This window comes from Heterodontus francisci, chromosome 11 (assembly GCF_036365525.1).
Source record: "Heterodontus francisci isolate sHetFra1 chromosome 11, sHetFra1.hap1, whole genome shotgun sequence".
NCBI classification, from domain to species: Eukaryota; Metazoa; Chordata; class Chondrichthyes; order Heterodontiformes; family Heterodontidae; genus Heterodontus; species Heterodontus francisci.
Genome location: NC_090381.1, coordinates 29,091,213 through 29,107,679, shown reverse-complemented (window position 1 = coordinate 29,107,679; position 16,467 = coordinate 29,091,213). Strand labels below are relative to the sequence as shown.

General features: G+C 42.0%; 1 protein-coding gene across 4 annotated transcripts in view; it reads left to right on the top strand.

Moving 5' to 3' along the window:
* Window positions 1–412: 412 nt before the first annotated feature.
* The window catches only part of LOC137375159 (alpha-1,4-N-acetylglucosaminyltransferase-like), a 36,885-nt gene continuing 20,830 nt past the window's right edge, over window positions 413–16,467 (top strand). The window contains exon 1 of one of the 4 annotated variants that reach the window (XM_068041874.1): window positions 413–938. Coding sequence is in view for 1 of the 4 variants with exons in the window: in XM_068041872.1 (XP_067897973.1) it covers window positions 2,852–2,891 (40 nt within the window). In the remaining 3 variants the exon portion in view is untranslated. Of the gene's footprint in view, window positions 1,079–2,053; window positions 2,107–2,715; window positions 2,892–16,467 lie in introns of those variants that run through there. The other 3 variants (XM_068041873.1, XM_068041875.1, XM_068041872.1) reach the window with 3 other exon arrangements.

Here is a 16,467-nt window from a genome sequence, read left to right as displayed (position 1 = left end):
TTTTGCCCCACCTGGGCTCGACCGATCACCCTGGTAAGGCATCCAAAACCTACGGTGGATCCTGGCTCCATGATATCCTCCTTGGTCGCTTTGGCTGCAGTCCCAGTATTGGCCATCGCTCCTGGTGGCGCTGCTGGGACTAGGAGCGGCTGGCCCGATGATTGGCCAGCAGCTCAATGAGGCAGGACTTCCTCCCTCAAGCGGGTTGAATTCCCGCCTCAAGACAATTAAAGCCCTGAGACCCGTAAGATGCGGGACGGATCCCTGGGCTAGGCGAAAGTGAGTTTGCCACCAACTTTTACATTGGTGACGAACTCCTGTCTGGCAAACGTAAAATTCCGGCCTGTGTCTTTGCTCGGACATCGTCTTCTGCCCCGACCCAAACCTAAACAGACCCGACGACATGCGTCAGGTTCGGGTCGGGTCGGGTCTGTCTTCTGGGTTCAGCATTGGGGTTCGGATTAGCTCAGCTGGACATGGAGAGTGCTGCCTTGCTCCGGAAAGTAACCTTCAGATGAACATTCAGGGGGTCTGGATGGGAAATGTGCAGTGCTCTGAAATCTTCCCTATTCTTCCTGTTTGAAAACATATCTCGGTAGCCTGCAGATGGCAGCTGTGGTCTTATTACTGAGGCCCTCACACAAATATCGAGGTGTGAAATGCTCCACCGCACTTACCCCAGCAGCTCAGAGCACACCGGCCTCACAAGTCTTTCACTAGATGTTTCATTTATCCAGTTTTAGTTCATGTGTGTGTGTGTTTTTTTAAAAATAGAGTGGTTCTCTGTCCTTTTAAAGCCAGCGAGAGTGCAAAATCGTGGAAAAATGACTCAGTGCCTGAGAGACAGCGAGAAGGCAAAGTCTGGAGCCTACTTCTGGTTTGACAGCAAGGAAAGAGAGAGAGAGAAAGACTGAGATCAGGAAAAACAGAAATCAGAGGTGAGAAGAATGGGAGGGAAAGAAGCAGCTACAAGTTCTGACATAAAGCACCCGAGTGAAATTAACCCAACCCTTTACATTCTAAAATCTATCCAGTCCGGGAGAAACTGGCAAGCCCGGGGAAGATACCAGTAACTGCAGTAAGTACAGAATCATTAACTGAGCTCTTGCTTTAATCTATACTTGGCCCAAGGATTTAAAATTATCTGGAAATAGGGACATTAAACTTCCCAACCTGAGATCTCCGGGGAGATTTTTCTTTGTTAATGACATCGGAACTTGATACAGTTCAGAAGCTTGTTTGTTACATTGCATGATTTCCTGAAGTGGATTTTTTTCCCTGTGAGTGCTCAGGGTCGCGGTGCCTTCACCTGTTTGAAATCAGTGTTTGTTATTTTTTTAAAAACTTTATGATATTAATTGAACACAGGTACATCAACAACTGGCACCTGGTCCAAAGCCTGGCTACCTTACCAAACCCAAATACCTGTCAGGTTCGGGTCGGGTCGGGCATTTAAAAAAATTAAAGGACTCGGACTCGGGTCAGGTTCAGGTTGGCTGTTGTCGGGTTGTGCCTGGGTCGTGTTTTAATTTTATACCTGAGCCAGGCTTTAGCGTGGGGGGGTCCAGGACCCAGTCAGACAACATTGTGGGCTGCACTACTGTCATAATTGTGGCGATGGTGGCTGAGGTCAATTCCCCATATCAGTTATTGAAATTATACCTATGCTGTATTCAGCAGCTTTTTTTTGCCATTTTTTCACCAGTAGGAGATAGTTACAGCAGTGTGTGAATGACTGGGTGTTCTAAAGATGGGCAACACATTTTATTGTGTGCAAATTCTTGATTAAGGTGCTGTAAAGTAAATGTATCAGATGGGATTGTCTGTCAAATGTCTGCCTCATTTTGCTTTTACATTTTGTCTTATTCTGCCAATAATATGCGGACGTTTTAGCTTCTGGAATTGCCTGTCTGAAATGTCATTATGGTCTCAAAAGTGGAAAATAACTTCCTTTTAGTTATACCTGTTTGGCCCTTGAGCTGACATCATTTTTAAGGCAGAGCTTCCTGGTGTTGTCATATCTTTCGTTTAGTGCTATATGTAAAAGAAACAATTCCTACACCAGCTGTCCTTACACACAGCTGGATCACTGGTATATCTCAGCAGGTGGGTAATGGTGACTTTTAAAACCTTTCCTTTGTAATATTAAGATTTTCTTGTCATATTGGAAATGGTCTTTGCTCTGTCACATCCCATTGTTTCCTTTTACACGCTTACCCAATGAGCAGTATTTAGATTAATATAAAATAGACATTTTCAGCACAAGGGAAAACGGATCTGCAGCCTCACTCCTGTTCCTCAAACTCGTTCATTCAGTGTTTCTCAGATATAAATAGTGAAGCTATCAGATATGTCAACACTAGTCATAAAATAATATTTTATGCTGAAGCCAGTAAATGTTTGATTTGGTGTGTTGCAAAGAAGAGTAACAGGGAGGGTTCAATATGATTCTGTTTAAAACTAAAACAACTGGTTCATCATTGAGGCTGCTCTGCAGGTTCAAACAGTGGACAGTTGAGTCAGACAGAACAGGAAGGAATGGCCCTTACTAGGAGCACCTGTTGGGAAACTACAGGCTGCCAGATCGTGATATGTACTTTCTCCTTGCCTTTGTGGGGTAAAGAAAGAAAGAAGGAAATTGCATTTAAATAGCAAATTTCACAATTTCAAGATGTCCCCAATTACAGCCAATGAAGTACTTTTGAAGTATAGTCACTGTCATAATGTAAGAAAATGCATCAGTTTGCAGACAACAAGGTTCCACAAAGTACAATGAGATAATGATCAGTTAATGTGTTCTCATGATGTTTGTTGAGGGATAATATTGGCTGCTACACTGGCAGTGTTCTTCATGGGATCGGCTTGGCATTTCTTCACGGATGAAGATTTTGGTAAGGCTGTAACCATTGGTGTCATGAGATCATTTACATTTCAACCACCTGGCAGTTCAGAAGGGTTCCTCAATTTCACATCACATCTGAAAGATGACATCTCCAACAGTGCAGCAGTCCCTCAGTTCTGCAGTGAAGTGACAGCCTGCATTATGTGCTTATAGTATCTTGAAGTGGGGCTTGAAGGCACAACCTTCTAACTCAGATGTGAGAGATCTAAAGCACTGAGCAAAGGCTGACATATCAGCAACTTGAGACAAACCAACAATTGTTATACAAGTAGCAATGTGATTCCTTTGTTGACTCGAAACTGAATTTGAAATCCTTGCTTTGAATTTTTTTATGGTTTGAAACAGTTCTGGCCAATTAAAGTGTGGTTGTTGAATGACTGGTTCCAAAGTCACTCCCTCTGCTGCATTCCACTGAAGGTCATCAATCAACATAGTTGTAGAAAATTATGAGGGGCCGAGATAGACTAGACGGGTAGGACCTGTTTCCCCTAGTGGAGGGGTCAATTACCGGGGGCACAGATTTAAGGTGATTGGTAGAAGTATTAGAGGGGACATGGGGAGAAACCTTCACCCAGAGAGTGGTGAGTGTCTGGATTCACTGCCAGGAATGGTGATGGAGCCAGAAACGCTCAATTCTTTTAAAAGGTACCTGGACATGTACCTGAAGTGCTGTATCCGGCAAGGCTATGGACCAGGTGCTGGAAAGTGGGATTAGATTGGGCGGCTAGTTTTTTCAGCCAGTGTGGACACAACAGGCTGAATGGCCTCCTTCTGTGCTGTAATTTTTCGATGGTGCTTTTCTAACCCTGTGCACTTACTTTGATTTGGGTTGTAAAAGATTGGCATGTAGATAATGATTAACAGTTTATACGTTAACTATCCCTGGCAGTGCTTGTATTAAATGTACAGGTGCAGAAAGCAGAGAGCTGTAAGGGAGTGCTGCCTGTATACATCCTGTTAGAGAAACTGCCAAGCTTGTTTGTCATGAAGACTGTTTATTGCTTGTCACAGAGTTTACTTCTCCACTCCAAACACCCAGCTGGAGCTGGCTGGCTCTTTATATCTCAATCGGAGTACAGTTAACTAATCAACACTCAACACCTGTTCACCCTATTACCTTCAACTACTAAGTATTTAACATCCATTAACAGAACTGATTAGACACGAAGATCCCCTTCTTTTCTTTTCATTAAATACATTTTTATATATGTTTATATATAAAAACAAGAGATAAAATAATGATACATTTTTCTTTATCTTACATTTTACCATCAATGTTCAACAGCAGTCATTAAAATACAGTATATTCCCTTTTAAAAAAAAACTTGTTTAAAGAATTACAAAGCGTTCTAAAATTTAAAAAATTCCACATTTTCCTAACTCATCATTAAAAGACAGCCCTCTTCGAGGACATCCAACAATTTCTTTGAACAAGCACCTCTTTGTAAAACAATCGAACATCTGATGACTTGCGTCGACCCATTTTATTTTGGAAATTTCTTTTCTTTCCAACATTTTTTATACTTGTGAGATTAATCCTCAACCTCTTTTCTGTGACACTTTGTTGAACAGACATTGTCCCAGAGAGAATGGTTATCTATGTAGCATTCTATAGGAAAGTTTTTCTCTGATTGCCCCTTATATGAGTTCCTTTAAAATACTCGCTAAATACATACCCATATCTTTCCTTTTCCATAACTATCTTGAAGCTAATAGAGTGTTGGTCACTTGTCCCAAAGGGTTCCCCCGCTGACACATCAACCACCTGCCCAGCCTCATTTCCGAAGAGGAGGTCGAGTGTAGCCCCTTCCCTAGTCGGGCCATCCACATACTGCTTCAGAAAACTATCCTGGACACACTTAACAAATTCTTCCCCCTCTGATCTCTTAACACTAAGGCAGTCCCAGTCTCAGTCCCAGGGATGGGGAATTTTAGTTGCAGGGTTAGTATGGAAAAACAAGGAGATTGAGGGGAGATTTCATAGAAATGTACAAGATTATGACAGGCTTAGATAAGTTAGACAAAGAAAAGCTGTTCTTATTAACTAATGGTACAAGGACTAGGGGACACAGATGGAAGGTTTCAGGCAAGAGATGCAGGGTGAATGTGAGGAAGAACTTTCTCGCCCAGCGGGTGGTAATGATCTGGAAGTAACTGCCCACAAGGGTGGTGGAAGCAGAGACAACCAATGAGTTTGAAAGGAAATAGATTTGCAGGGCTACGGGAATCGAGTGTGGGAGTGACTGAATAGCTCCATGAAAAGCTGGTATAGACTCGATGGGTTGAATGGCCTCCTTCTATGCTGTAAATGACTCTCCATGACTCTTTCTATGAGTTCAATTTATCACTGTTTCCTTTCACACATGCTGCCATTTTTAGTTCCCAACTGCCATATTAATTATTCTCACCCAACCTCTATTTCATAAGAACACAGGAAAAGATGAGGTTATTCAGCCCCTCAAACCTGCTCCGCCATTTAACTAGATCGTGACTGATATATATCTCAACCCAGCTGAGCTGCTTTAGCTCCATATCCCATGACACCCTTACCGAACAGAAGTCTGTCAATCTCAGTCTTGAAAGCTATCATGATGCAACATGCACAGTCTTTTGGTGGACAGAGTTCCAGATTTCCACCATCAAAAAGTTCTTACTGATTTCCTTCCTAAATGGCCTCGCCCTAATTTTAAGATTATATCTCCTCGTTCTTGCTTTCCCCATCAAATTCTCCACGATCAGATCACCCCTTAATTTTCTATATTCAAAAGAATACAAGGCAACTTTATGCAACTTGTAGCCATAATTTAACTCTCTAAGCCCTGTTATCATTCTGATGAACCCCTCCAAGGGCAATATATATCTCCTGAAGTGCGTTGCCCAAAGCAGAACACAGTATTCAAGATGGGATGTGACAAGGCTTTTGTTTTTGTATTAAAAACTTAGAATGCTGTGTGTTTTTAAAAAACTGAAATAGGATTTTCCAGGGGTCATAGACACCTGAAAATAAAAGACATTTTGGCATGTTTTGAAAGGAAGTTGACTTTGTATATAAGGACAGGAAAGCAGGCAATTTCAAGGAAACTAGCAAAAGGTATGACCACCTCAGACCAACTCTTTGAATAACAAGGGTGACTCTATGTCTGGACCTGTGACCAGTTTAGGAAGATTTTGCTTTCACTTTGGACCCTTTAAAAAGCCAGTGAGTTGGACAATGAGCAGGCATTTGAAATTTGGCTTTGGTCTGCATGGAGATCAAAGAGGAAGACCCAGAAAAAGTGTTACCTCTCTCTGTAAAGGAATCCTGCATCTGTTGAGTAAAAATCCTGTATTTCAATGGTGGCAGATTCCTATTGTCTCCTATCTCGGAAAGATCCCTGCATCTTGTGTGGTTCCTGTTGCTTGCTGTGTTTTAAAAAGTCCTGAAATCTGAAGAAATCTTTTACTGCTATCCTGCTGCTGTAAAACCTCAGAAGATCTGTTGCTGCACCCATGATGAAAGACCTATGTGAAGCCTGCTGCAGGTGAATTGCTTTGAATGCCGACCCATCACAGACTGTTCATCAACCTCACCTGGAGAGACTTTGAGTGGCATCCGACCTTTCGACTCTGGGACACCTCACCAAACCAAAGAACTTCCCAACAGAACATGACAAACTGAATTATTTTATTATTCCTTCTATTCCAATGAAACAACTGCAAACTGAAAATCCTTTTTCTCTGATTAACCAGTTTTTTTATGCATAATTATGTGTGCATGAGGGCCAATCAAATAAGGAGCTTTTTGTATAGAGATTTATCTCACTATTGGTTAAGACTTGTTTTTATCATAAATAGTTAATTTTGTTGTTGATTAAAGAAACCTGGTTGGCGTGCTTTATTCTGGGGGACAGATACAGTATGTAATTGGCTGTTTTTTCGGTAGGTGGGAAAATATATTGATATGCTGTGACCTGTGGAGAAGTGGGACTGAATTAACAGTGCACTTCTCCTGCCTCAGTCGTAACATATTAATTGGGGATTCTTGCTGGGATCAAATCCATGCAGATAATGTTAATTGTCAGGGGAGTATCAAAAATTGAAAGAGAAAAAAAGAGAAAAATAAAAGAAACAGGCTTCTTGTGTATTAGGGTAAAGTCTACACCACTGGAATGGCATTAGCAGTTGCTGCAGCTTTTCTGGGAAAGGAGAATATATCCCACAGTTACTTGAAAACTTTAAATAAGGTTAAACTAAAAGATTTTGCAGCACAATTGGGGCTAGAATTGAAATAGATGCTAAAAAAACAGAGATAATTGAAGTAATAGCCCAACATTTGAAACTGAAAGAAGAAGAAGGAAATAGCAGGTCAGAGGGTGATGCAGTTGAGTTAGCTAAAATTCAGTTACAACTGAAAAAACTTGAGCAGGATCAAGAAATGGGAAAACTTAGGCTTCAACAGGAAAAATAAATAGCAATAAAATTGAAAAAGCTTGAGGCAGAAAATGAATTGACAATGAAAAAACTTGAATTTGAAGAAGAAGAAAGGGAGAAAGAGAGAGCATTTCAGAGAGAAAGTGAAAAAGAAGATAGGGAAGTCAAGAGAGATGGAACTAAGACAAAAGTGTAGTCTTGACCCCAAGGAAAATTATGGTCAGGAAGAATCTGAATTCAGCCCAGGACCCAGCAAAAAGCTGTTTAAATTTATACAAGCTTTCCCGAAGTTTGAGGAAAGGCACGGAGAGGCATTTTTCATTTTCTTTAAAAAAAAGCCAAAAAATGAAATGGCCAAAGGAAAGCTTGACACTGCTTATGCAAAGCAGGTTGATGGGCAGAGTTCATGAGGTTTATGCCATGCTTTCTGAAGAGTCTTCTGCAGATTATGAGATGGCAAAATGGCTATTTTCGATGAATATGAGTTAGCCTCTGAAGTTTACTGACCAAAGTTTCAGAAACTCCAGAGAGTGGCTGAGCAGACTTAGGCAGAATTTGAGAGGGTAAAGCAAATTAATTTTGATCATTAGATACGGGCAGTAAAGTTGGAAGCCACATATGAGAACCTGAGAGAACTGATTCTCTTGGAAGAGTTTTAAAATTCAATCCTTCCAGTCGTGTGAACTCATGTAGAGAACCAAAAAGTTTCAAAAGCCAGACAAGCAGTGGAAATCACTGATCACTTTGAGCATATAATGAACAGCGAGGCCTTATTTAGGGGGAAGCTAGCATCAACCCTCAGCCAGCTTTCTGTCAAGGTCATTATGTTGATACAATCATCCACAATAAATTTATGGAAGGCAAATGTCTTGTTCACCAGTGAAATGACATTCTGGAAGGAGTTACAGACAGAGGCGTTGAGATCTAATCCACTGGTAAAGTCCACAAAGAGTGCAGTGGAAGGGGTGAATTGAGCGGGAAGGAGATTGGCAAAATTAGCTCCCAGCGGATGCACTGGGTGGGAAGATTGGCAAGAGAGTAGGATGGGGCACTTGGGGTTGTTGCTTTTAATGAAGCAGAGCAGAGTGCCTCAATGGCCCTTCGGAGGATGCCAAGAGAGGCAAAGAGGGAATCTGTAAGCTTGTCCAAGAAGGAATCAAACCTGGGACGGTAGTAAGAGATCAGGAAGGTTGCTGAGTATTGAAGAGGTTTGGGGTAGGGATTTGGGAAGCTGAGAGTCCAGAGTGACAGCTAAAATGCGCACAAGAATGGACACAAGGAAAATTGGAGTTACATCGGTTTGGTTACATAGCAATTATTAGTATATATAAAATTCTGATAGTAAATGGGACATAGATAGGACACAATAGGATGGTGTCCGGAGTGAAAGGCAGAAATCCTATGGCGGGATAACATTGATGTAGATAGGGTGGAGTCAGCATAAGGCATCGACGAACTGTTGTTCAAGTTCAGAAACAGGCATAGTAAGTGAGGTACAGAAACTGCTTGACGATAGAGTATCAGAGGGCGAACTGATGGAGGTAATTCTGTAGGAATGAAGATCCAGGAGATGTACAGAATCAGTTGCAGGACACAAAGACATTGGTGAAGTTGGAGATCATCATAAAATCCAGAAGCAGTGCAGGTTTGTACTTTGGCTGAGGCAAGTGAGTTTCTGTCCAGGAAGAGACTGTAGCTGATCATGAAAAACCTAGCACAGCCAATGGCCAGTCACAGGCTCAGCAGAGAATTGAATTCTTTCAGTTATAGCAGTGATGGGAAAAGGACTGTAAACTGATCAAAGTTAATTTAAAATGTTAGCAACAGAGCAGCAGATCAGAGACAAAAACTGAATCTTACAGTGTCGTCCGATGCAGTCCAATGCAGAAGTGCGGTCTTGAAGATCCAGATCTTTTCCAGAGCTCACAAACAAAGAGCAGGCATGGTCAGGGGATGGGGTTTAAACTAGCAGACAGAGACCACTTAAACTAGTAGTTAACTTGAAGTTTGGGCAAAAATGCATCCACTATTACAGTCAGAGAACTTGAAGAGTGGAAGACAGGAGATTGGGTGAGAAAGGACAAAGGATGACAGCAAAGGCCCCATAATCGGCATGCAAAGTGAAGAGTTCTCTCAGGAATTGACCACCTAGTAACCATTTTTCTCTTTTTATGAGGAATAAGTGAGGACTGAACACTGTAATGTAAGTTTCTGAGAGACTTGCGTAGCAGTGATGTTACTGGACTAATAATCCAGAGGCCTGGACTAACGCCTTGGAGACGAGAGTTCAAATTGCACCACAGCAGCTGGGAGAATTTCAATTCATTTAATGAATAAACCTTGAATGAAATGCTAGTCTCATTAATAATGATCACGAAACTACCGGATTGTTGTAAAAATCCATCTGGGTTCACCAATGTCCTTCAGGGGAGTACATCTGCCATCCTTACCCAGTCTGGCCGACATGTGACTCCAGACCTACACCAATGTGGTTCAGTTTTAACTACCCTCTGAAATGGCCGAGCAAGCCATTAAGTTGGAGGTGGCTCACAATACCTGCTCAAGAGCAATTAGGGATGGACAATAAACGCTGACCATGCCAGCGATGCTTACATCCCAAGAATGAAGGAAAAAAACTTCCTGACAGCAGTAAAGATGTGGCAGAAAATATTAGCTCAGAGATTAGGGGTGCCTATTGCAAAATCTTATGTAACCAAGATGTGGGCAGGCCATAATAGATTTAAGAATGAGTAATGGTCCAGACATAGTTAATAATCTAAGAGTAAGGGAATACTTATCAAACATAGAACACTGAGAATAAGCAACTGAAAGAAATCACTGGTGGGAGTCGTCTATAGACCCCCTGACAGTAGCTACACTGCAGAACAGAGTACAAATTAAGAAATAATGGGGCTTGTAAGAAAGGGACTACAAAAATTGTGAGTGACTTCAACCTTCATATGGCTCAAAGACTGGTGAGGTAGAAGTGGGCTCCAGTTTGTGGGGCACTGGCACCAGTATTGGGGAAAATGGTGGCTGTACCGTTGGGATGGCCCACACCTGAACGATGCTGGTGCCGGTGTTCTAGCGAGCTGCATAACTAAGGAAGTAACGAGGATTTAAACTGAATAGTGGGGGCAAGGGTTCAAGTTTGGTAAGATAAGGTAAATCAAGGATTAGAGACAAGGCAAGAGAGAAAAGTATTAATATGGGAAATGATAGACTGTGACAGGAAGCGACAGAGCGTACAAATCTAAGAGTAAATGAACAGATAAGGCTAGAGGTTACAAAAATAATAAAAGGACAAAACTAAAGGCTCTGTATCTGAATGAACATAGCATTCAAAACAAAACAGATGAACTGAGAGCTCAAATAGAAATAAATAAGTACGATCTGATAGCCATTACAGAGACATGGCTGCAGGATGACATAGATTGGGACCTGAATATTGAAGGGTACATGGCATTTAGGAAGGACAGGAAGCTAGGAAAATGTGCAGGGGTTGCTCTGTTAATTAATGATGGTATTAGCGCAATAGAGAGGGATGACCTAAGTTCAGGAAACCAGGATGTAGAAGCAGTTTGGGTAGAGATGAGAAATCATAAAGGCAAGAAGTCACTTGTGGGAGTGGTGTACAGGCCACCTAACAACCACACTGTCGGACGGGGTATAAAGGAAGAAATAATGGCAGCTTGTCAGATAGGTACAGTGATAATTATGGGGGATTTTAACCTACATATAGACTGGAAAAATCAGATGAACAGAGGTCGCCTAGATGAGGAGTGCTTAGAATGTTTGCGGGATAATTTCTTGGAACAATACGTTCTGGAGCCAACCAGAGAGCAGGCTATACTAGACCTGATAGTGTGCAACAAGATAGGATTAATTAATGACCTCATAGTTAAGGTGCCCCGAGGTAGCAGCGATCATAATATGGATGAATTCTACATTCACTTTGGGGAGAGTGGAGTGGGTCCAAGATTAGCATTTTAAACTTAAATAAGGGCAATGATGAGGGCATGAAAGCAGATCTAGCTAAAGTGAACTGGCAAATTAGATTACGGGATAGGTCAATAAAGATGCAGGGGCAGACATTTAAGGGGCTATTTCAGAATACACAGAATAGCTACATTTCATAGAGAAAGAAAAATTCCAAGGGTGGGACCCGCCATCCGTGGTTAACAAAAAGAGTTAAAGATAGTATCAAACTTAAAGAAAAAGCCTATAACTGCACATAGATGGGTGGCAGGTCAGTAGATTGGACAGAATAATAAAAACAGCAAAGAATGACTAAAAGATTGATAAGGAAGGTTAAATTAGAGTACGAGAGAAAGCTAGCTAGAAATATAAAGACAGATAGGAAGAGTTTCTGTAGATATTTTAAAAAGAAAAGAGTTAAGAAAGTGAGTTTTGGTCCTATAGAAAGTGAGTCTGGGGAATTAATAATGGATAATAAGGACATGGCAGATAAATTGAACAGGTATTTTGCATTGGTCTTCACTAATGAGGATACAAGTAACATCCCAGTTTTAGCTGTAAGTCAGGAAATGGAAGGGAGGGAGGAACTCAAGGAAATTACGATCATCAGGGAAGTGGTCCTGACAAACTGTTGGAGCTCTGGGCAAACTCGTGCCCAGGTCCTGATGGATTTCATCCCAGGGTGTTAAAAGAAGTGGCTAGTGAGATAATTGATGCGTTAGTTTTAATTTTCCAAAATTCCTTAGATTCGGGAAAGGTTCTATGAGATTGGAAAACAGTGAATGTAACTCCTTTATTCAAAAAGGAAGGGAGACAGAAAGCAAGAAACTATAGGCCATTTAGCTTAACATTTGTCTCAGGGAAAATGTTAGAAGTTATTATGAAAGACGTTATAGCAGGGCATTTAGAAAAATTCAAGGGAATCAGGCAGAGTCAACACGGTTTTGTGAAAGGGAAATCACTTTTCACCAATTTATTGAAGTTCTTTGAGGGAGTTACATGTGCTGTGGATAAAGGAGAACCAGTGGATGTATTGTACTTAGATTTCCAGAAGGCATTTGATAAGGTACCACATCAAAGGTTATTGCAGAAGATAAAAGCTCATGGTGTAGGGGGTAACATATTGGCATGGACAGAAGATTGGATAGCTAACAGGATACAGAGTAGGCATAAATGGGTCATTTTCTGTTTGGCAAGACGTAACAAATGGTGTGCGACAGGGATCTGTGCTGGGGCCTCAACTTTTTACAATTTATATAAATAACTTAGATGAAGGGACCGAAGGTATGGTTGCTAAATTTGCTGATGACACAAAGATAGATAGGAAAGTAAGTTGTGAAGATGACATAAGGGGGCTACAAAGGGATATAGATTGGTTAAGTGAGTGGGAAAAGACCTGGCAAATGGAGTATAATGTGGGAAAGTGTGAAACTGTCCACTTTGGGCAGGAAGAATAAAAAGAAACATATTATCCAAATGGTGAGAGATTGCAGAGCTCTGAGATGCAGAGGAATCTGGGTGTCCTAGTGCATGAATCACAAAAGGTTAGTATGCAGGTAGAGCACGTAATTAGGAAAGCTAATAGAATGTTATTTTATGAATAGTTAATCATGACGGGAATTTTATACAAAAGTAGGGAGGTTATGCTTTAGTTATACAGGGCATTGGTGAGACCACATCTGGAGTACAGTATACAGTATTGGCCTCCTTATTTAAGGAAGGATGTAAATGTGTTGGAGGCAGTACAGAGAAGGTTTACTAGACTAATTCCTGGAATGGGTGGGCTGTCTTACGTGGAAAGATTGGACAGGCTAGGCTTGTACCTGCTGGAATTTAGAAGTAACTTGATTGAAACGTATAAGATCCTGAGGGGTCTTGACAGGGTGCAGGTGGAAAGGATGTTTCCCCTTGTGAGACAATCTAAAACTAGGGGTCACTGTTTAAAAATAAGGGGTCACCCATTTAAGACAGAGATGAGGAAAAAATTTTTCTCTCAGAGGGTCGTGAGTCTTTGGAATTCTCTTCCTAAAATGGCGGTGGAAGCAGAGTCTCTGAATATTTTTAAGGCAGAGGTAAATAGATTCTTGATAAGCAAGGGGTGGAAGGTTATCGGGGGTAGGTGGAAATGTGGAGTAATCAGTTCAGCCATGAACTTATTGAATGATGGAGCAGGCTCGAGGGGTCGAGTGGCCTACTCCTGCTCCTAATTCATATGTTCATACGTAAGTAGAGAAATCAAATTGGCAAAGGAAGACTTGAGGAGGTGTTCATAGAGGGTATTCAGGGCAGTTTCTTCTAACAATACATTGTGGAACCAACCAGGGAACAGGCTATTTTAGATCCAGTACTGTGTAATGAGACAGGATTAATAAATAATCTCAGTAGAACAATACTTAAGACCTTTGCTCCAGAACTTGCCGCGCCCCTAGCCAAGCTGTTCCAGTAGAGCTACATCACTGGCATCTACCTGACAATGTAGAAAATTGCCCAGGTATGTCCTGTACACAAAAAGCAGGACAAATCCAACCCAGCCAATTACCGCCCCATCAGTCTACTCTTGATCATCAGAAAAGTGATTGAAGGTGTCGTCGACAGTGCTATCAAGCGGCACTTGGTTAGCATTAACCTGCTTAGTGATGCTCAGTTTGGTTCCGCCAGGGCCACTCAGCTCCTGACCTCGTTACAGCCTTGGTTCAAACATGGACAAAAGAGACACAAGAGGTGAGGTGACTGCCCTTGACATCAAGGCAACACTTTGACCGAGTATGGCATCAAGGATCCCTAGCTAAACTGGAGTCAATGGGAATCGAGGGAAACCTCTCTGCTAGTTGGAGTCATACCTGGCACAAAGGAAGATGGCTGTTGTTGTCGGAGGTCAGTCATCTCAGCTCCAGGTCATCACTGCAGGAGTTCCTCAGGGTAGTGTCCTAGGCCCAACCATCTTCAGCTTCTTCATCAATGACCTTCCTTCAATCATGAGGTCAGAATTGGATATGTTCACTGATGATTGCACAATGTCAGCATCATTCGTGACTCCTCAGATACTGAAGCAGTCTGCGTAGAAATGCAGCAAGACCTGGGCAATAGCTAAGCTTGGGCTGATAAGTGGCAAGTAACATTCAAGTAGGAGAGTTTCTAACCATCTCCCCTTGACATTCATCGGCATTACAATCTCTGAATCCCCCACTATCTACATCCTGGGGGTTACCATTGACCAGAAACTGAGCTGGAGTAATCATATAAATACGGTGGCTACAACAGCAGGTCACAGGCTAGGAATCCTGCGGCAAGTAAGTCACCTCCAACTCCGCAAACCCAGTCCACCATTTACAAGGCACAAGTCAAGAGTGTGATGGAATACTCTCCACTTGCCTGGATGGGTGCAGCTCCAATAACACTCAAGGAGCTTGACACCATCTACAAGATGCACTGCAGCAATGCACCAATGCTCCTTAGATAGCACCTTCCAAACCCACGAACTCTGCCACCTAGAAGTACAAGGGCAGCAGTTACATGGGAACACCACCACCTGCATGTCCCCCTCCAAATTACACACCATCCTGAACTGGAACTATTTCGCCATTCCTTCACTGTCAGTGGGTCAAAATCCTTTCCTAACAACACTGTGGGTTTACCTACCCCACATGGACTGCAGCAATTCAAGAAGGTGGCTCACCACCACCTTCTCAAGGGCAATTAGGGATGGGTAATAAATGTTGTCCTAGCCAGCGACTTCCACATCCATGAACGAATAAAAACAAATGTTCCCCAGGGAACAGCAATCATAACATGATAGAGTTCCACATTTGGTTTGAGTGTGAGAAACTTGGGTCTGAAACTAGTGTCTTAAATAAAAGCAATTCAAAAGATATGAAGACAGAGCTGGCTAAGTGGACTGGGAAATAGATTAAAAGGTAAGAGGGATGATAACCAATGGCAGACATTTAAGGAGATATTTCATTATTCTCAACAAAGATATATTCCATTGAGAAAGAAAAACTCGACAAGAAGGAAGAACCATCCACGGTTAACTAAGGAAGTTAAGGATGATATCAAATTGAAAGAAGAGATATGTGGCAAAATTAGTAGTAGGCCAAAAGATTGGGAAATTTTAGAAACCAGCAAAGGGAGAAAGTAGTATATAAGGATGACAGTAGCTGAAGTAAACATAATTCCCTCAGTGGATGAGACTGGGGAATTAATAATGGAAACACGGAAATGGCAGAGACTTTGAACAAATATTTTCTATCTGTCTTCGCAGTCACAATAATCTGTCTTCGCAGTAGAAGACACAAAAAGCATCACAATAACAGTAGAAAATCAGGGGGTAAAAGGGAGGGAGGAATTGAAAGCAATCATTATCTTCAGAGAAAAAATACCAGGCAAGCAAATAGGACTAAAAATTGACTGCCCTTGACATCAAGGCAGCATTTGACTGAGTATGGCACCAAGGAGCCTGAGCAACACTGAAGTCAATGGGAATCGGGCAAAACTCTCCACTGGTTGGATTCATACCTTGCACAAAGGAAGATGGTTGTGGTTGTTGGAGTCCAAATATCTAAGCCCCAGAGCAATGCTGCATGAGTTCCTCAGGGTAATGTCCTAGATCCAACCATCTTCAGCTGTTTCATCAATAACCTTTCTCCATCTTCAGGTCAGAAGTGAGGATGTTCGCTGATGATTGGACAGTGTTCAGAGCTATTCGTGACTCCTCAGATACTGAAGCAGTCTGCGTCCATAAGCAGCAAGACCTGGATAACATTCAGACTTGTGCTGATAAGTGGAAAGTAACAGTCGCACCACACAAGTGCCAGGCAATGACCATCTCCAACAAGAGAGAACCGAACCATCTCCACTTGGCATTTAATGGCATCTCTGAATCCTCTACCGTCAACATCCTGGGGGTTACCTTGACCAGAAACTAAACTGCACCAGCCGTATAAATACTCTGGCTACAAGAGCAGCTCAAAGGCTAGGAATTCTTTTTTTCTACTCGTTCCAGGGATGTGGGCGTCACTGTCTCGGCCAGCATTTATTACCCATTCCTAATTGCCCTTCAGAAGGTGATGGTGAGCAGCCTTCTTGAACTGCTGCAGTCCATGTGGGGTAGGTACACCCACAGTGCTGTTAGGAAGGGAGTTCCAGGATTTTGACCCAGTGACAGTGAAGGAACAGTG